The sequence below is a fragment of the Coregonus lavaretus genome, assembly GCF_964263955.1.
Source record: "Coregonus lavaretus genome assembly, chromosome: 10".
NCBI lineage: Eukaryota > Metazoa > Chordata > Actinopteri > Salmoniformes > Salmonidae > Coregonus > Coregonus lavaretus.
In genome coordinates this window covers 28,111,352-28,133,572 of record NC_139997.1, presented here as the reverse complement: position 1 = coordinate 28,133,572, position 22,221 = coordinate 28,111,352, and the positions used below count along the sequence as shown (strand labels likewise).

Genomic DNA, 22,221 nt, shown 5'->3' with positions numbered 1-22,221 from the left:
TGCAACAGAATCTGCATAATGAATACACCCCATATGTTTTGGAGGTGGAACTGCGGTATGAGCGGACATAGGTGTGCGGTTGCTCGTGTCACAAACCACTCCCTTATCCCTACTGTGTTAGAAGTTCAAAACGGCGCTAGAAAGTGTAGGCTCAATCGATGTTTAGAAATAATGACTCAAATGTCAAACCATTGGTGTTAGGCTATGCCTGTTTAGTCCAAACGGAAAACATTTTAATTGGGAAATGTTTTCCAAGTTTATATTGGACAAATTCAGGTCCCTCCCTCTTTTGTTCTGTTTAAGAAACTTTTTGCAACAGAATCGACGTAATGAATATGCCCCCAGACCTAAGGTTCAAGCAGGTGAAAGACCCAACGGATAAAACACAATCAAACCTCACTCAACATATCAAATCTAATTTATTAAATACACAAGAAAACCCAGTACAACTTCAAAAATGGAAAAAGAACAAGAAACCCCATGTAATAAATTAGTGTTAAATTTACATTCATGGTTAATGTCGTTTGACTTCTGAGAAAAACATGACATATGACTGTATATCATTTCATAGGATAAATTGAGGCAGCCAACTTCAAAGCACTTCATATTGCAGGCATTCAAACGCAGACACACAAGTCTTACTAAAGTCTTGATTAAATTAGGCCTTACGGAAGGACCTTATTACCTATGTACTGTCTGAAACGGATTACAATTTAGGCTTCTTTAAGTCTGAAGAGTTCCAAGTAAATCACACCATAATAGTATACTAGACACTTTGGACCAGTTACCAACTGACCCATGGCATTCCACCACCAGTGGTTACCAACTAGATTGAAATGTTAAAAGTTTACATAAGCTGTGTTTTGACAGACCTATGACGTGAATCTGATTATCCAACTTAGCAACAAGAATATAGAAGAGCCTCAGCAGTAACACTATCATTTCCTATCACCACCTCCAGCCGTGGTAAGCATTAGCTGTTCAAGTCACAGAGATGGCCAATCCTTTATGCAAACATGACATGGATCAATCCCTGATAATGTTGAAATATGCCGGCATCCACCTTCACAATAAACTTAGTCCATATTTGTCCACATCTAACTCTCAACACCTTCATTTTATCCTCATAGTCAAGGCCCTACTTAAGTGGTCCAAATTGCTTCCTTTCCTCCTCCCCTGGCCTTGAAAGAAAGGAGATGGGCCATTTCGATCTATACGTGCTCAGAATCTAACACCAACGTGTGTATGAATAAATTCACTGACAAACTACCCAGCTGAGTGGATGTGGAATGCAGAGCTGAGCAAAGTAGCTGGTTGGAGCGGACCAAGGGTTGTAGTGCAGATGAGTGGGCTGTTTGAGTGACGCGTGTCTGTTATCTGCGTATCCAGAGCCATCCGTTGAGCAGGCAGGCAGAAAGGAACAGGGAGAAGAGCACCAGCTCAGTCTGTCTGCGTTCAGCGTTCTGCCTCTCCAGACCCGCCAGACGACGACTCATCTTCACCACCTAGACACGAGAGAGAAAGGCGCTGATCTGTTATACTGTAAGTGACCGATTATTTTGGTTTTTACACATTTGCCATAGTGTAAAGATGGCCTCGATTTCTGAGCATGAGAAGAAAGGACAACTTACAGAAATGCAACATACAAGTATCCATAACACAAGCAACATTAGTGACTCAACAACGGCCAGAAGAAAATATTGAAGTTATGGTTTCTGGCTCCATCTACTGGTTGTACACAGGCTACACTATCATGACGGCATAGACGGAACCAAAGCGTAAGGCCGCACTAACAGTAAAGGGGTTTATCGCGAGCGATACAGGCCTAAATTATGCCTAAAGACGCTACTGATGTCTCTCACCAAGTCCCCTAATGTCTTACTAGCGCCATAAGATACTGTCATTAATTAATATAGGCCTATATAAACATATTTGATGCAATTTCTAGCCTACTACATTTTATGACTGTATACATTAGCAGAATCTTTTTAATATGACATAAAATACAGGGTAGCCTGCCACTGACAGTCAGCGCACTGCCACTGACAGGTTTGTGGTGTGAAAGAATAAATTAATTAATTTCTCTGCCCGTTTTATTTTATTTACAATGCATCAGTGCAGCAATGTATTACATTTAGCCAATGTGATTACATCACACTAGAGCTACATGTCACTCTCGCCCTTCAAACTTCCCCGCCAGTTCATTGCCAACACTGTAACCTATTTTATAGCAATTCAGCAAGCAAGAGGATCGATCAATGCTTTTTAAATTGCTCGAAATAAGTTTCAAACTACACCGAACAAAAATATAAACGCAACATGTAAAGTGCTGGTCCCATATTTCATGAGCTGAAATAAAAGATCCCAGAAATGTTCCATATGCACAAAAAGCTTATTTCTCTAAAATTCTGTGAACAAATTTGTTTACATCCCTGTTAGTGAGCATTTCTCATTTGCCAAGATAATCCACCTGACAGGTGTGGCATATCAATAAGATGATTAAACAGCATGATCATTACACAGGTGCACCTTGTGCTGGGGACAATAAAAGGCCACTAAAATGTGCAGTTGTGTCACAGAACACAATGCCACAGATGTCTCAACGTTTGAGGGAGCGAGCAATTGACATGCTGACTGCAGGAATGTCCACCAGAGCTTTTGCCAGATAATTAAATGGTAATTTCTCTACCATAAGCCGCCGCCAATGTAATTTTAGAGAATTTGGCAGTACGTCCAACCGGCGTCACAACTGCAGGCCACGTGTATGGCGATCCTGAGGCCCATTGTTGTGCCATTCATCTGCCGCCATTACCTCATGTTTCAGCATGATAATGCACAGCCCCATGTCGCAAGGATCTGCACACAATTCTTTGTAAGCTGAAAATGTCCCAGTTCTTCCATGGCCTGCATACTCACCAGACATGTCACCCATTGAGCATGTTTGGGATGATCTGGATCGACGTGTACAACAGCATGTTCCAGTTCCCGCCATTATCCAGCAACTTTGCACAGCCATTGAAGAGGAGTGGGACAACATTCCACAGGCCACAATCAACTGCCTGATCAACTCTATGCAAAGGAGATGCGTCATGCTGCATGAGACAAATGGTGGTCACACCAGATACTGACTGGTTTTCTGATCCACCCGCTACCTTTTTATGTGACCAACAGATGCATAACTGTATTCCCAGTCATGGGAAAGCCATAGATTAGGGCCTAATGAATTTATTTCAGTTGACTGATTTCCTTATATGAACTGTAACTCAGTCAAATCTTTTAAATTGTTGAGTTTATATTTTTGTTCAGTATATATATATATATATATATATATATATACATATACACACTGCTCAAAAAAATAAAGGGAACATTTAAACAACACAATGTAACTCCAAGTCAATCACACTTCTGTGAAATCAAACTGTCCACGTAGGAAGCAACACTGATTGACAATAAATTTCACATGCTGTTGTGCAAATGGAATAGACAACAGGTGGAAATTATAGGCAATTAGCAAGACACCCCCAATAAAGGACTGGTTTTGCATGTGGTGACCACAGACCACTTCTCAGTTCCTATGCTTCCTGGCTGATGTTTTGGTCACTTTTGAATGCTGGCGGTGCTTTCACTCTAGTGGTAGCATGAGACGGAGTCTACAACCCACACAAGTGGCTCAGGTAGTGCAGCTCATCCAGGATGGCACATCAATGCGAGCTGTGGCAAGAAGGTTTGCTGTGTCTGTCAGCGTAGTGTCCAGAGCATGGAGGCGCTACCAGGAGACAGGCCAGTACATCAGGAGATGTGGAGGAGGCCGTAGGAGGGCAACAACCCAGCAGCAGGACCGCTACCTCCGCCTTTGTGCAAGGAGGAGCACTGCCAGAGCCCTGCAAAATGACCTCCAGCAGGCCACAAATGTGCATGTGTCTGCTCAAACGGTCAGAAACAGACTCCATGAGGGTGGTATGAGGGCCCGACGTCCACAGGTGGGGGTTGTGCTTACAGCCCAACACCGTGCAGGACATTTGGCATTTGCCAGAGAACACCAAGATTGGCAAATTCGCCACTGGCGCCCTGTGCTCTTCACAGATGAAAGCAGGTTCACACTGAGCACGTGACAGACGTGACAGAGTCTGGAGATGCCGTGGAGAATGTTCTGCTGCATGCAACATCCTCCAGCATGACCGGTTTGGCGGTGGGTCGGTCATGGTGTGGGGTGGCATTTCTTTGGGGGGCCGCACAGCCCTCCATGTGCTCGCCAGAGGTAGCCTGACTGCCATTAGGTACCGAGATGAGATCCTTAGACCCCTTGTGAGACCATATGCTGGTGCGGTTGGCCCTGGGTTCCTCCTAATGCAAGACAATGCTAGACCTCATGTGGCTGGAGTGTGTCAGCAGTTCCTGCAAGAGGAAGGCATTGATGCTATGGACTGGCCCGCCCGTTCCCCAGACCTGAATACAATTGAGCACATCTGGGACATCATGTCTCGCTTCATCCACCAACGCCACGTTGCACCACAGACTGTCCAGGAGTTGGCGGATGCTTTAGTCCAGGTCTGGGAGGAGATCCCTCAGGAGACCATCCGCCACCTAATCAGGAGCATGCCCAGGCGTTGTAGGGAGGTCATACAGGCACGTGGAGGCCACACACTACTGAGCCTCATTTTGACTTGTTTGAAGGACATTACATCAAAGTTGGATCAGCCTGTAGTGTGGTTTTCCACTTAAATTTTTAGGGTGACTCCAAATCCAGACCTCCATGGGTTGATAAATTTGATTTCCAAAGATAATTTTTGTGTGATTTTGTTGTCAGCACATTCAACTATGTAAAGAAAAAAGTATTTAATAAGATTATTTCATTCATTCAGATCTAGGATGTGTTATTTTAGTGTTCCCTTTATTTTTTTGAGCAGTGTATATATATGACAGACACACACACACAGCTGTTCAATGTCTACTCATTTAAGAGCTAGAGAGAGGGAGAGATAGGCAAGTTGCCAGTCGAGATGCGTGAATGACAAAGAACAGTGAAATATCCGCCAAAGTTTAGGCTACCCTTATCAATGTGGTTGCACAGATTTAGATAAATACATTTACACACAAATAAAAATGTAGGCCTAGTGTCAACATAACCACCCACTGCTTCATTAAAATTGATCAACGGCTGATAGGCTATGGACAGTTTGCGTGCATGTGTTTCTATTTTCAAATGGTTGTCAATTTCATCTTCATATAGCCCTATATCACAGCTGTCTCTATATCGTCCCCTTAACTTTCCTCGTCAATTTATATTATATTGATTTAGCATTATCCTATAATGTAGACTAGTTTTTAGATGCAGGTATCAAGCAGACGTTAGTAAGGCGTTGGTATCATAACATATAAGTCAGACGTTCAATGGTAGGCGACAGTAGCTCATCATTGTCTCTTTTCACCCGCGATAGGATTTAATAGCCTGCTTACCTGTCTCCTGAGTACGATGAACTCCACAGCTGCACTTCCCTCATCATCTGGGCTCATCCACGAGTCCTGCATGGCACTGCCAACCACACACACAGGTGTAAAGGTAAATGGTGCGTGCACAAACCCACACAAATGCTTTAGGCTTCAGAAATGTTTTATTTTTTTCGTACCCTGAAACAAGCCCAATAATAGGAAATGCTAATGGTGTGCCAGAACTTATCACCTTTTCCTGGCTGGTTCGACATACGCAGGGGGCGCCTCAACCACAGCAGTAGTTGGGTGTTCAGTATAGCTGAACCTTTAAACCAGGGAGAGAGACCACAGTCTGCAAAAGGGTCCTTCAACACAAGGCAGATAGAAGAATAACAGGGAAGGATCCACAAGAGGAAAAACAACCAGAAGTGTGCAACAAAAGACAGCACAAAGCAGTAATAAGATGAAGTTGCCCCATGGATGCAGATCTAAGATCCGTTTTCCATTGTTGCCTGTAAAGGCTAAGGTTAGGATTAGGGTTGGGTGGGCTGATCCAAGATCTGTGCCTACTGGCAACTTCTACCCAAAGCAAGAGCAAAGCAGGGAGAAGCGGCAAGCAGAGTTTAGAGTGCAGAGGGACGGGACAGTTCATCACAAAGGACTTAACATGGTCCACACACACCCGCACATTAATGAAGTGGGCACGACAGCGTCTCTTCCCCCTCAGGTGGCTGAAAAGATTTGGCATGGGCCCTTGGATCCTCAACAAGTGCTACAGCTGCACCTTCGAGAGCACCTTGACTGGCTGCATCACCACTTGGTATGGCAAATGCACCGGCCTCAACCGCAAAGAGCTACAGAGGGTGGTGCAGACGGCCCTGTACATCACTGGGGCAGAGCTCCCTGCCTTCCAGGACCTCTATATCAGGCGGTGTAAGAGGAAGGTCCGAATAATTGCCAAAGACTTCAGCCACCCATGCCATAGACTGTTCACTCTGCTACCGTCCAACAAGCAGTACCGGAGCATCAGCTCTCAGACAGCTTCTACCCCCAAGCCATAAGACTGCTAAATTGTCACCCGGACTATCTGCATTGACCCCATCTTGCACGGTCTCTATACATACACTCACAAGACTATATACACTGAGTGTACAGAACATTAAGGACACCTGCTCTTTCCATGACATAGACTGACCAGGTGAAAGCTATGATCCCGTATTGATGTCACTTGTTAAATCCACTTCAAATCAGTGTAGATGAAGGGGAGGAGACAGGTTAAAGAAGGATTGTTAAGCCTTGAGACAATTGAGACATGGATTGTGTATGTGTGCCATTCAGAGGGTGAAAGGGCAAGACAAAATGTTTAAGTGCCTTTGAACAGGGTATGGTAGTAGGTGCCAGGCGCACCGGTTTGTGTCAAGAACTGCAACGCTGCTGTTTTTTCCCCCCATGTGTATCAAGAATGGTCCACCACCCAAAGAACATCCAGCCAACTGGACAACTGTGGGAAGCATTGGAGTCAACATGGGCCAGCACTAATATACAGTACCAGTCAAAAGTTTGGACACCTACTCATTCAAGGGTTTTTCTTTATTTTTATTATTTTCTACAGTGTAGAATAATAGTGAAGACATCAAAACTATGAAATAACACATATGGAATCATGTAGTAACCAGAAAAGTGTTAAAATCAAAATATATTTTAGATATTAGATTCTTCAAAGTAGCCACCTTTTGCCTTGATTACAGCTTTGCACACTCTTGGCATTCTCTCAACCAGCTTCATGAGGAATGCTTTTCCAACAGTTTTGAAGGAGTTCCCACATATGCTGAGCACTTGTTGGCTGCTATTCCTTCACTCTGCGGTCCAACTCATCCCAAACCATCTCAATTGGGTTGAGGTCGGATGATTGTGGAGGCCAGGTAATCTCGATGCAGCACTCCATCACTCTCCTTCTTGGTCAAATAGCCCTTACACAGCCTGGAGGTGTGTTTTGGGTCATTGTCCTGTTGAAAAACAAATGATAGCCCCACTAAGCGCAAACCAGATGGGATGGCGTATCGCTGCAGAATGCTGTGGTAGCCATGCTGGTTAAGTGTGCCTTGAATTCTAAATAAATCACTGACAGTGTCACCAGCAAAGCACCCCCACACTTCCTCCTCCATCCTTCACGGTGGGAACCACACATGCAGAGATCATCCGTTCACCTACTCTGCGTCTCACAAAGACACGGCGGTGGGAACCAAAAATCTCAAATTTGGACTCATCAGATCAAAAGGACAGATTTCCACCGGTCTAATGTCCATTGATCATGTTTCTTGTCCCAAGCAAGTCTCTTCTTATTATTGGTGTCCTTTAGTAGTGGTTTCTTTGCAGCAATTCGACCATGAAGGCCTGATTCACACAGTCTCCGATGAACAGCTGATGTTGAGATGTGTCTGTCACTTGAACTCTGTGAAGCATTTATTTGGGCTGCAATTTCTGAGGTGCAGTTAACTCTAATGAACTTATCCGCCGCAGCAGAGGTAACTCTGGGTCTTCCGTTCCTCATGAGAGCCAGTTTCATCATAGCGCTTGATGGTTTTTGAAAGTTTCTTCAAATGAAGTCGCAAAGTTCTTGACATTTTGCGGATTGACTGACCTTCAAGTCTTAAAGTAATGGACTGTCGTTTCTCTTTGGTTATTTGAGCTGTTCTTGCTGTAATATGGACTTGGTCATTTACCAAATAGGGCTATCTTCTGTATACCACCCCTACCTTGTCACAACAACTGATTGGCTCAAACGCATTAAAAAAGGAAAGAAATTCCACAAATTAACAAGGCACATCTGCTAATTGAAATGCATTCCAGGTGACTACCTCATGAAGCTGGTTGAGAGAATGCCAAGAGTGTGCAAAGCTGTCAAGGCAAAGGGTGGCTACTTTGAAGAATCTTAAATATATTTTGATTTGTTTAACACTTGTGTTACTACATGATTATTTCATAGTTTTGATATCTTCACTATTATTCTACAATGTAGAAAATATTACAAAAAAACTGGAATGAGTAGGTGTCCAAACTTTTGACTGGTACTAATATATATATATATATATATAGTGCTGTGAAAAAGTATTTGCCCCCTTTCTAATTTTCTCTACTTTTGCATATTTGTGATACTGAATGTTATCAGATCTTCAACCAAAACCTAATATTAGATAAAGGGAACATAAGTGAACAAATAACACAACAATTACATATTTATTTCATAAACAAAGTTATGCAACACCCAATTCCCCTGTGTGAAAAAGTAATTGCCCCCTTACACTCAATAACTGGTTGTGCCACCTTTAGCTGCAATGACTCCAACCAAATGCTTCTTGTAGTTGTTGATCAGTCTCACATCGCTGTGGAGGAATTTTGGCCCACTCTTCCATGCAGAACTGCTTTAACTCAGTGACGTGTGGGTTTTCAAGCATGAACTGCTCGTTTCAAGTCCTGCCACAACATCTCAATTGGGATTAGGTCTGGACTTTGACTAGGCCATTCCAAAACTTCCAATTTGTTGCTTTTTAGCAATTTTCATGTAGACTTGATTGTGTGTTTTGGATCATTGTCTTGCTGCATGACCCAGCTGCGCTTCAGCTTACAGACGGATGGTCTGACATTCTCCTGTAGAATTCTCTGATACAGAGCAGAATTCATGGTTCCTTCTATTAAGGCAAGTCGTCCAGGTCCTGAGGCAGCAAAGCATCCCCAAACCATCACACCACCACCACCATGCTTGACCTTTCGTATGATGTTCTTACTGTGGAATGCAGCGTTTGGTTTTCGCCAGGCATAATGGGACCCATCTCGTCCAAAAGGTTGACTCAGGTTTGCCAAAAAGCACCTGGATGATCATCAAGACTCTTGGAAGAACGTTCTATGGACAGATGATTCAAAAGTATAACTTTTTGGACGACATGGTTCCAGTAATGCCTGGCGAAAACCAAACTCTACATGATCAGTCTATCATTTTAATGGTAGGTTTATTTGAACAGTGAGAGACAGAATAACTAACAAAAAATCCAGAAAAACGCATGTCAAAAATGTCATCAATTGATTTGCATTTTAATGAGGGAAATAAGTATTTGACCCCTCTGCAAAACATGATTTAGTACTTGGTGGCAAAACCCTTGTTGGCAATCACAGAGGTCAGACGTTTCTTGTAGTTGGCCACCAGGTTTGCACACATCTCAGGAGGGATTTTGTCCCACTCCTCTTTGCAGATCTTCTCCAAGTCATTAAGGTTTCGAGGCTGACGTTTGGCAACTCGAACCTTCAGCTCCCTCCACAGATTTTCTATGGGATTAAGGTCTGGAGACTGGCTAGGTCACTCCAGGACCTTAATGTGCTTCTTCTTGAGCCACTCCTTCGTTGCCTTGGCCATGTGTTTTGGGTCATTGTCATGCTTGAATACCCATCCACGACCCATTTTCAATGCCCTGGCAGAGGGAAGGAGGTTCTCACCCAAGATTTGACGGTACATGGCCCCGTCCATCGTCCCTTTGATGCGGTGAAGTTGTCCTGTCTCCTTAGCAGAAAAACACCCCCAAAGCATAATGTTTCCAACTCCATGTTTGACGGTGGGGATGGTGTTCTTGGGGTCATAGGCAGCATTCCTCCTCCTCCAAACATGGCGAGTTGAGTTGATGCCAAAGAGCTCGATTTTGGTCTCATCTGACCACAACACTTTCACCCAGTTCTCCTCTGAATCATTCAGATGTTCATTGGCAAACTTCAGATGGCCCTGTATATGTGCTTTCTTGAGCAGGGGGACCTTGCGGGCGCTGCAGGATTTCAGTCCTTCACGGCGTAGTGTGTTACCAATTGTTTTCTTGGTGACTATGGTCCCAGCTGCCTTGAGATCATTGACAAGATCCTCCCGTGTAGTTCTGAGCTGATTCCTCACCGTTCTCATGATCATTGCAACTCCACGAGGTGAGATCTTGCATGGAGCCCCAGGCCGAGGGAGATTGACAGAATAATCGCACCAACTGTTGTCACCTTCTCACCAAGCTGCTTGGAGATGGTCTTGTAGGTCTACAACCTTGTCCCTGACATCCTTGGAGAGCTCTTTGGTCTTGGCCATGGTGGAGAGTTTGGAATCTGATTGATTGATTGCTTCTGTGGACAGGTGTCTTTTATACAGGTAACAAACTGAGATTAGGAGCACTCACTTTAAGAGTGTGCTCCTAATCTCAGCTCGTTACCTGTATAAAAGACACCCGGGAGCCAGAAATCTTTCTGATTGAGAGGGGGTCAAATACTTATTTCCCTCATTAAAATGTAAATCAATTTATAACATTTTTGACATGCATTTTTCTGGATTTTTTATTGTTGTTATTCTGTCTCTCACTGTTCAAATAATAAATAAACCTACCATTAAAATTATAGACTGATCATTTCTTTGTCAGTGGGCAAACGTACAAAATCAGCACGGGATCAAATACTTTTTTCCCCTCACTGTGTGTGTAATCTATCTATCTATATCTATATATATATATCTATATATATATATATATATATATATCTATATATATATATACACACATACATACACACACACACACACACACACACACATAACCGTTCAAAAGTTTGGGGTCACTTAGAAATGTCCTTGTTTTCGAAAGAAAAGCAATTTTTTTTGCCCATTAAAATAAAATAGATCAGAAATACAGTGTAGACATTCTTAATGTTGTAAATGGCTATTGTAGCTGGAAACGGCTGATTTTTTATGGAATATCTACATAGGCGTACAGAGGCCCATTATCAGCAACCATCAGTCCTGTGTACCAATGGCACGTTGTGTTTGCTAATCCATGTTTATCATTTTAAAAGGCTAATTGATCATTAGAAAACCCTTTTGCAATTCTATTAGCACAGCTGAAAACTGTTGTGCTGATTAAAGAAGCAATAAAACTGTCCTTCTTGAGACTAGTTGAGTATCTGGAGCATCAGCAATTGTGGGTTCGATTACAGGCTCAAAATGGCCAGAAACAAATAACTTTCTTCGGAAACTCGTCAGTCTATTCCTGTTCTGAGAAATGAAGGCTATTCCATGCGAGAAATTGCCAAGAAACTGAAAATCTCGTACAATCCTGTGTACTACTCCCTTCACAGAACAGCGCAAACTGGCTCTAACCAGAATAGAAAGAGGAGTGTGAGGCCCTGGTGCACAACTGAGCAAGAGGACAAATACATTAGAGTGTCTAGTTTGAGAAACAGACGCCTCACAGGTCCTCAACTGGCAGCTTCATTAGATAGTACCCACAAAACACCAGTCTCAACGTCAACAGTGAAGAGGCGACTCCGGGATGCTGACTTTCTAGGCAGAGTTGCAAAGAAAAAGCCATATCTCAGACTGGCCAATAAAAATAAAAGATTAAGATGGGCAAAAGAACACAGACACTGGACAGAGGAAGATTGGAAAAAAGTGTTATGGACAGACAAATTGAAGTTTGAGGTGTTCGGATCACAAAGAAGAACATTTGTGAGACGCAGACCAAATGAAAAGATGCTGGATGCAATGTGATGGTCTGGGGGTGCTTTGGTGGTGGTAAAGTGGGAGATTTGTACAGGGTAAAAGGGATCTTGAAGAAGAAAGGCTATCACTCCATGCCATACCCTGTGGACGGTGCTTGATTGGAGCCAATTTCCTCCTACAACAGGACAATGACCCAAAGCACAGCTCCAAACTATGCAATAACTATTTAGGGAGCAGTCAGCTGGTATTCTGTCAATAATGGAGTGGCCAGCACAGTCACCGGATCTCAACCCTATTGAGCTGTTGTGGGAGCAGCTTGACCGTATGGTACGTAAGAAGTGCCCATCAAGACAATCCAACTTGTGGGAGGTGCTTCAGGAAGCATGGGGTGAAATCTCTTCAGAATACCTCAACAAATTGACAACTAGAATGCCAAAGGTCTGCAAGGCTGTAATTGCTGCAAATGGAGGATTCTTTGACTAAAACAAAGTTTGAAGGACAATTATTATTTCAATTAAAAATCATTATTTCTAACCTTGTCAATGACTATATTTCCTATTCATTTTGCTATATTTCCTATTGAAGCTCATTTCATATATGTTTTCATGGAAAACAAGGACATTTCTAAGTGACCTCAAACTTTTGAACGGTAGTGTGTGTGTATGTATATATATAAATAAAAATACACACACACACACACACATTTCCACTGCATTTCAGCCCTGCCACAAAAGGACCAGCTGACATCATGTCAGTGATTCTCTTGTTAACACAGGTGAGTGTGTTGACGAGGACAAGGCTGGAGATCACTCTGTCATGCTGATTGAGTTAGAATAACAGACTGGAAGCTTTAAAAGGAGGGTGGTGCTTCAAATCATTGTTCTTCCTCTGTTAACCATGGCTACCTGCAAGGAAACACGTGCCGTCATCATTGCTTTGCACAAAAAAGGCTTCACAGGCAAGGATATTGCACCTAAATCAACCATTTATCGGAACATCAAGAACTTCAAGGAGAGAGGTTCAATTGTTGTGAAGAAGGCTTCAGGGTGCCCAAGAAAGTCCAGTAAGCGCCAGGACCGTCTCCTAAAGTTGATTCAGCTGCGGGATCGGGGCACCACCAGTGCAGAGCTTGCTCAGGAATGGCAGCAGGCAGGTGTGAGTGCATCTGCACGCACAGTGAGGCGAAGAGTTTTGGAGGATGGCCTGGTGTCAAGAAGGACAGCGAGGAAGCCACTTCCCTCCAGGAAAAACATCAGGGACAGACTGATATTCTGCAAAAGGTACAGGGATTGGACTGCTGAGGACTGGGGTAAAGTCATTTTCTCTGATGAATCCCCTTTCTGATTGTTTGGGGCATCCAGAAAAAAGCTTATCCGGAGAAGACAAGGTGAGCGTTACCATCAGTCCTGTGTCATGCCAACAGTAAAGCATCCTGAGACCATTCATGTGTGGGGTTGCTTCTCAGCCAAGGGAGTGGGCTCACTCACAATTTTGCCTAAGAACACAGCCATGAATAAAGAATGGTACCAACACATCCTCAGAGAGCAACTTCTCCCAACCATCCAAGAACAGTTTGGTGACGAACAATGCCTTTTCCAGCATGATGGAGAACCTTGCCATAAGGCAAAGGTGATAACTAAGTCGCTCGGGGAACAAAACATCGACATTTTGGGTCCATGGCCAGGAAACTCCCCAGACCTTAATCCCATTGAGAACTTGTGGTCAATCCTCAAGAGGCGGGTGGACAAACAAAAACCCACAAATTCTGACAAACTCCAAGCATTGATTATGCAAGAATGGGCTGCCATCAGTCAGGATATGGCCCAGAAGTTAATTGACAGCATGCCAGGGCGGATTGCAGAGGTCTTGAAAAAGAAGGGTCAACACTGCAAATATTTACTCTTTGCATAAACTTCATGTAATTGTCAATAAAAGCCTTTGACACTTATGGAATGCTTGTAATTATACTTCAGTATACCATAGTAACATCTGACAAAAATATCTAAAAACACTGAAGCAGCAAACTTTGTGAAGACCAATACTTGTGTCATTCTCAAAACTTTTGACCACGACTGTACACACACACACTTTTACAATTATTATTATCTATCCAGATTCCTAGTCACTTTACCTTGCCTTTATGTACAGTGCATTCGGAAAGTATTCAGACCCCTTGACCTTTTCCACATTGTTACGTTACAGCCTTATTCTAAAATTGATTAAATATTTTGTTCCTCATCAATCTACACACAATACCCCATATTGACAAAGTGAAAACAGGTTTGTAATAAAAAACAGAAATACCTTATTTACATAAGTATTCAGACCCTTTGCTATGAGACATGAAATTGAGCTTAGGTGCATCCTGTTTCCATTCATCATCCTTGAGATGTTTCTACAACTTGGAGTCCACCTGTGGTAAATTCAATTGATTGGACATGATTTGGAAAGGCACACACTTGTCTATATAAAGGTTCCACAGTTGACAGTGCATGTTAGAGCAAAAACCAAGCCATGAGGTCGAAGGAATTGTCCGTAGAGCTCCGAGACAGGATTGTGTCGAGGAAAAAAATGTCTGCAGCATTGAAGGTCCCCAAGAACACAGTGTCCTCCATCATTCTTAAAAATGGGAGAAGTTTGGAACCATCAAGACTCTTCCTTGAGCTGGCCAAACTGAGCAATCGGGGGAGAAGGGCCTTGGTCAGGGAGGTGACCAAGAACCCAATGGTCACTGACAGAGCTCCAGAGTTCCTCTGTGAAGATGGGAAAACCTTGCAGAAGGACAACCATCTCTGAAGCACTCCACCAGTCAGGCCTTTATGGTAGAGTAGCCAGACGAAAGCCACTCCTCAGTAAAAGGCACATGACAGCCCGCTTGGAGTTTGCCAAAAGGATTCTCTGGTCTGATGAAACTAAGATTGAACTCTTTGGCCTAAAGGCCAAGCGTCACGTCTGGAGGAAACCTGGCACCATCCCTACGGTGAAGCATGGTGGTGGCAGCATCATGCTGTGGGGATGTTTTTCAGCGGCAGGGACTGAGAGACTAGTCAGGATCGAGGGAAAGATGAACGGAGCAAAGTACATAAAGATCCTTGATGAAAACCTGTTCCAGAGCGCTCAGGAGCTGACTGGGGCGATGGTTGACCTTCCAACAGGACAAAGACCCTAAGCACACAGCCAAGACAACGCAGAAGTGGCTTTGGGACAAGTCTCTGAATGTCCTTGAACCCGATCGAACATATTTTTAACACATTTGCAAAAATTTCTAAAAACCTGTTTTTGCTTTCTCATTATGGAGTATTTTGTGTAGATTGAGGGGGAGAAAACTATTTAATAAATTTTTTGAATAAGGCTGTAATGTAACAACATTTTGAAAAAGTCAAAGGGTCTGAATACTTTCCGAATGCACTGTACATATCTATCTCAAATTCCTTGTACCCCTGCACAGTGATATGGTACTGGTACTCCCTGTATATTGCTTAATTCTTGTATTTTATTCCCAGTGTTCCTGTTTGTATTTTTCTTATTTTTAACTCTGCAACGTTGGGAAGGGCTCGTAAGCAAGCGTTTCACAGTATAGTATGATTTCAACATAAGTCGTGAGTAAAGGAAGTTATCCTGTAGTCAAGACTGAATCCTTTCTCGAAGCAAAAGCTTTGTAAAGAAAGTGAGAACTAGTAGTGTAAGGACAGTAATGCAAGCCCAAGCAAGGAAGGAATGGAAGGAGGTTAGGTGCCATTTGTTAAGATTTAGGAGTGGGTAGGCAGCGGTCACTCAGGTCGGAGAAGGTAGGAGTAGCCGCTATCCCCTAACATGTAATTCTGAGTGACAGAGTCTGCAGGAGGCACTGTGAGGCCTGCTGGCCCAGTTCCTTGGCAGCCTGCAGCATAGTCTGTGGGGACAGGAGGCTGGGTGGGATGGCAGGGAGCCCCAGGGGCAGGGGCAGGGGCAGGGTGTCTGCAGCTGCAGTAGAGCGCTGAGGGGGGCGTCCTGCACCGCCGCAACTATAACAGGCACGAGGAGGAGTGGGGGTGGGTAGGATCACCACAAATGACAGAGGGCAAACAGAGAGGGGCACAACACTTACCAAGCAGTGACAAGGCCAAATAACTTCAAATGACTTTGACTGTCTCCACGTTGCCTCGAATATAACCTACATGTAAGGAGAGGCTAGAGATCAGAGGAACCAATGTTTGTCTCCCTCTGCTGGAAACACAGGTGAAGAATAGGAGGACATCGCTGCAGGGGCCTGAGGCAGCGCAAAGTCAATAGAATTTAGTGTCCCAAGCCGACAATGCAACTTTCCCTTTGTGTCTTTCTAAAATGTTCCAGGCTTAAAAGGCAAGCTGGTTTGAAAAGCAGGCAAGTGTTGTGTTGAAATAATGTTGATAAGTAATTTATCCTACTATGCTTACATATGGCCAAGTTGTTTCGTACACAAGGTGATGAAAACCAGCAAAAATAATGTTTTAAAGTGAAGAGTGTTCTGAAAACATTCAGCACCATATGTTTTGGGAGCTTTTTTCCCCTGCTTCTGAGGAAGCGTTGGACATGTAACCCCCTCACTGGGCAGAGGAGCACTTCGAGAGGCAGGTAGCCTAGTGGTTAAGAGCTTTGGGCCAGTAACCGAAATGTCGCTGGTTTGAATCCCCGAGCCAACTAGGTGAAAAATCTGTCGATGTGCCCTTGAGCAAGGCACTTAACCCTAAATGCTCCTTTAAGTCGCTCTGTATAAGAGCGTCTGCTAAATGACTAAAATATAAATCTAGTAAGCCACTCAGTCTGGTCCAAGGAAAGAGATGGATCGCGATGGGGACATTTAAAAGGAGTTAAGAAGTGTTTAATCCAATGTGTCTTGTACTTACGAGATAGGGGTGTGCGGTGTCTGTTTGCAGGTGGGGGTGCCAGGGTCGCTCCTGCCAAAAGCCTGGTCACTGTAGGACCTACGCAGTGGACTCTGTTACAGAAGAGAGAAATAGTAACATGAGTTAGATAAGGAAGGGATGGGACACTGGCGGCCCCCTTTTGTAGGCCTGCGGATCAATTTCTAAATCTCTTTTGGAGGAGGGGGGACTCAGTCGGGTAGAAGAATAGAATACACAAGGTGCAATTTAGAAATGTGGTTGTGCATCAGCAGTTTTTCTCTTGTTACGTCAGTCACTCAATTAGCCCATGTCAGCTAACATGTTTTAGATTGTAAGTTAGTCTTGCTGCCAGCTAAACTTGTTGTAATCTTGGTCAAATTACCAACCGGGGGTCCCATACTGATTTAGTTAGTCACTCAGTCAGATCAAATTTAAAAAATGCAAACATTTCTCTCCACCCTATGGCAAAATGTGTAGAATTGCAGGAAATGAACTCTAAAACTTCACATTTTGCTTAGGCCCCCCAAAAGGCTAGGCCCGGCTAACTGCATGTTTGGGTATAGATGTGGGCATGAAGACCCGCGAGCCATTGCAGATTTTTTTTGTGGCCCCCACCCCCATCAAAGTTGGCCATCCCGGAGTTAGATGGTGAGGGTAGGGCAAGATGGAAGCTGCTGGGAATGTTTCAATCCAGGTGGTGCCTGCAGATTGAATATTTTGTTATAACTCCATCTCATCAAATGCTCTCCCTAAGCATGACTCTGAACACTTTAAATAATGACACCCAGAGCAATGGCTTGACACTATATATTACCGGTCAAAAGTTTTAGAACACCTACTCATTCAAGGGTTTTTCTTTATTTTTACTATTTTCTACATTGTAGAATAATAATGAAGACATCAAAACTATGAAATAACATATGGAATCATGTAGTAACCAAAAAAGGGTTAAACAAATCAAAATATATTTTAGATGAGATTCTTCAAATAGCCACCCTTTGCCTTGATGACAGCTTTACACTCTTGGCATTCTCTCAACCAGCTTCATGGGGTAGTCACCTGGAATGCATTTCAATTGTGGTCCTCTGTAGCTCAGCTGGTAGAGCACGGCGCTTGTAACGCCAAGGTAGTGGGTTCGATCCCCGGGACCACCCATACACAAAAAATGTATGCACGCATGACTGTAAGTCGCTTTGGATAAAAGCGTCTGCTAAATGGCATATTATTATTATTATTTAACAGGTGTGCCTTGTTAAAAGTTAATTTGTGGAATTAATTTCCTTCTTAATGCGTTTGAGCCTATCAGTTGTGTTGTGACAAGGTAGGGGGGGGTATACAGAAGATAGCCCTATTTGGTAAAATACCAAGTCCATATTATGGCAAGAACAGCTCAAATAAGCTTTATTTTAAATGACAACCAAATGTTAACGTTTGCGTTATGCGTATGTTGGATTACGTTCTGATTAAATGTATGTTTATTTATTGAAATATTTATTAATTCAGTTGAATGTTTTTTTAATGTTGCATTTCAAAATGTGTTTAAGTTCGATGCCAAAATTGCTCTGCTCTAACTGTATTGTACAAACTACACTTATGTTTATGCATCTATTTACTCTGCTGCAGAGGATAAGTTCATTAGAGTTACCAGCCTCAGAAATTGCTGCCCAAATAAATGCTTCACAGAGTTCAAGTAACAGACATATCAACATCAACTGTTCAGAGGAGACTGTGGGAATCAGGCCTTCATGGTCTAATTGCTGCAAAGAAACCACTACTAAAGGTCACCATTAAGAAGAAGAGACTTGCTTGGGCCAAGAAACATGACCAATGGACATTAGACCGGTGGAAAGTTGTCCTTTGGTCTGGAGTCCAAATTGGAAATGTTTGGTTCCAACCGCTGTGTCTTTGTGAGACGCGGTGTGGGTGAACGGATGATCTCTGCATGTGTATTTCCCACGTAAAGCATGGAGGAGGTGGTGTTATGTGTGGGGGTGCTTCGCTGGTGACACTGTGATTTATTTAGAATTCAAGGCACACTTAACCAGCATGGCTACCACAGCATTCTGCAGCTATACGCCATCCTATATGGTTTGGGCTTAGTAGGACTATCATTTGTTTTTCAACAGGACAATGGCCCAACACACCTCCAGGCTGTGTAAGGGCTATTTTACCAAGAAGGAGAGTGATGAAGTGCTGCATCAGATGACCTGGCCTCCACAATCCCCCGACCTCAACCAAATTGAGATGGTTTGGGATGAGTCGGACCGCAGAGTGAAGGAAATGCAGCCAACAAGTGCTCAGCATATGTGGGAACTCCTTCCAAGACTGTTGGAAAAGCATTCCAGGTGAAGCTGGTTGAGAGAATGCCAAGAGTGCGCAAAGCTGTCAAGGCAAAGGGAGGCTATTTGAAGAATCTCAAATATAAAATATATTTTGATTTGTTTAACACTTTTTTGGTTACTACATGATTCGTTATGTGTTATTTCATAGTTTTGATGTCTTCACAATTATTCTACAATGTAGAAAATAGTAGAAATAAAGTCCCCTGTAGCTCAGTTGGTAGAGCATGGCGCTTGCAACGCCAGGGTTGTGGGTTCGTTTCCCACGGGGGGCCAGTATGAAAATGTATGCACTCAATAACTGTAAGTCGCTCTGGATAAGAGCGTCTGCTAAATGACAAAAAAAATAAAAAAATACCTTGAATGAGTAGGTGTTCTAAAACTTTTGACCGGTAGTGTATGTATCAGTGACACTACACTTATCCAATTATTGTCAGACAACTCATTCCCAAAGAAAAGGTCCAGTCTACAGTCTCACATACCTGCACTGGTTCCCTCATGTAGGGTTCTCTTTCTCTGTCCCAGGCACTGTGCTGCTGTGCCTCCCATGCAGGCCCCAGGGGGAGGGCTGAGCCTTGCTTGGATGACGTGAACAGTGGACGGGGGCTCATGTCCGGGGCATCTATTAGTAAGTCACAAAGATATCAGAACACTGAGATATCATAGGGACACACACAGATCCCATTACTGCTCCGACTCAAATCCTGAGAACATCAACAGAGCTTTTAGGACCAGCATTGTTAAGTGGCTAAAATAGTTTTTCTTCTGACCCGTCTCCGTTCTATCCCAACTCTACTTCTAACTTAAGCTATATAAATGTTTTGTCTTTATCAATAGGTCTACCTCCAGACCAGCCATGCACCCACCTGTGAGAGACAGCCTGTCTGGGATGTGCATGCTGTAGGATGCGGGACACTCCGCACACCCCTGCCTCTCCTCTTCCCATCTCTGTCCCATGCCTGGCCCCACTCTCAGGCGGTCGGGGACACGCATCTTCTGGTTGATGGCCTCAGAGAAGATGGAGTCACGGCCGCCGCGCACCTGGGAAACGTCACCCCGAAACCCCGAAGAGGCCATGGCAGCTGCTGTTTTAAGATCAAAATGTGTTACAACTTCTGAAGTCACACAGTGCATCTTTGACAAGTCTATACTACCCCTGTAAGACTATACTTGGATGTAGTTAGCTGATTAGGCAACAGGATGAGTCAAATGTTAGTAGGTTCGTTTCCTGCAGTGTGGATTAGCTGGAACTATCCTGTGTAATTGCGTGTTATTCTTTGGGTGCTTAAATCCAGTCCGCCCACACTAGTCGCCGCCCAACTCCATCGTAAATCGTTGAGTTTAATAGGCTAGGGGCCTGTCAAATCATTGCAGATGGCAGGCAGCTCACTTCAATTAATGATGTGAGAACTGCGTAACTAGGTGGCGAGTAGTCTGATTAATCAGGCTGTAATACACAATGAATTGGTATATACATTCTTAAAGTAATGCCTGCAAATCGTGTACATTTTCCTTACAAGACAGAATGTTGAATAAAATTACATTAAAAACTTACTCTACTGGTTGTCTGTGCAGTTTGTCCTTCAGTTGCTCTATTCAACAAAGCATGCCATGACAATGAAAATGGTTCTGAATCAGGGGAGAACAATCCACACCTTTTTGGGAATTGCAGATTTTTGTTTAGATATAAATCAGAATATTTGTTTTTTTAATTCACACACAAAAAAAGGTGTTGATCGTTTTCTATTCTCCCGATTCAGATAATAGCCTACCATTTCCATTGTCATGACATGCTTTGTTCAGTAGCTCGGCATATTGACAAGATAAAAACCGAACATCCAATATAAAACTAATTTGACCTCGGTGCTGAACAGAACCATAAACCTACCTGCTCTCTAAAAAGTCGGGTAAACAATATGGATAGTCCTATGGATAGTTTGTCCCGGTAGATTAATTTAAAATGTAATTGAATTCAAAATTATGGCTTGTAAGGAACATTTACACGATTTTGCAGGCATTAGCGTCAGGCTGTATATACCAATTAATTGTGTATTAACGTTACAACCTGATTAATCAGACTAGGTACTAAACACTACTAGATAGCTATGGCTGAAGACAATTGTTGTAGTTAGTTAAAATAGGTGTGAGAATAGCTCATGACAAGCTAAGAAGCTAGCTATGGCAACACAATTTGGTTATGGTAAACCAGTGTTGGCATATTGGTCGCCAGTTAGCTAGCAAGCATAGCTACCTAGCCTGAAAAAGAGATGTCAAGTAGTGCTAGCTAGCTACTTGTTGCACTCAAACACCAAGAGCTAGCTAAGTTACCAAGGCCAGGGCTAGCGCGTTACCTAGCTAACGTTATTCATCGGTTTTTCATCATCATACTTTGATCATTGTCCTGTTGTCATCACACTTTCTACAGTAAAATAACCAAATAAATGCAAGATATATCTAGCTAGAAAGATGACAGACCTGAGGAGTAACTTGCAGGTCAGAGATCTTTGGCGAGCTAGTAGCTAAAGTTAGCTGGCGTAAAGCTGATAGCCAAATACATTGGTCAACTATCACGAAGTTGTCAGCAGCAATTTTGACATTATCTTTAACAACAACGTAGTTAGACAGTTTATCAATCAAACACTATAGCTATGTAGCTCAACTTTATAAAGTTGACATTAGCTAGCTGGCTACCCTACAAACCTTCTTCTTCTTTGCTATCATGGCGTTTGTGCATGCCGCCACCTACTGTGCGGGAGTGTGTGGTCCATTACATTTTGTGATACAAAAAAAAAAAAAACATTGCACCACCAACCAACCCAACACATACAGTGAGGGAAAAAAGTATTTGATCCCCTGCTGATTTGGTACGTTTGCCCACTGACAAAGAAATGATCAGTCTATAATTTTAATGGTAGGTTTATTTGAACAGTGAGAGACAGAATAACAACAACAAAAATCCAGAAAAACACATGTCAAATATTTTATACATTGATTTGCATTTTAATGAGGGAAATAAGTATTTGACCCCCTCTCAATCTGAAAGATTTCTGGCTCCCAGGTGTCTTTTATACAGGTA

At 43.1% G+C, this 22,221-nt stretch overlaps 1 protein-coding gene across 5 annotated transcripts; it reads right to left on the bottom strand.

Moving 5' to 3' along the window:
- Positions 1–400: 400 nt before the first annotated feature.
- Positions 401–21,885, bottom strand: LOC311136176 (mitochondrial fission factor homolog B-like). Of its 5 annotated transcripts, none has more exons than XM_084170271.1 (8): positions 21,621–21,877; positions 20,012–20,227; positions 19,628–19,767; positions 16,807–16,898; positions 16,029–16,094; positions 5,684–5,758; positions 5,461–5,536; positions 401–1,505 (listed from the first exon to the last, which is right to left on the bottom strand). In XM_084170271.1, the coding sequence occupies exons 2-8, from the start codon at positions 20,220–20,222 to the stop codon at positions 1,374–1,376; spliced, it is 792 nt and encodes a 263-aa protein (XP_084026397.1). In that variant the 5' UTR covers positions 20,223–20,227; positions 21,621–21,877; the 3' UTR covers positions 401–1,373. The 5 variants fall into 5 exon arrangements, with proteins under 5 accessions (XP_084026397.1, XP_084026398.1, XP_084026400.1 ...); XM_084170272.1 differs by having other exon boundaries at positions 20,012–20,230; positions 21,846–21,867; XM_084170274.1 differs by lacking the exons at positions 5,684–5,758; positions 16,029–16,094 and having other exon boundaries at positions 20,012–20,230; positions 21,497–21,885.
- Between the last annotated feature and the right edge of the window lie 336 nt (positions 21,886–22,221).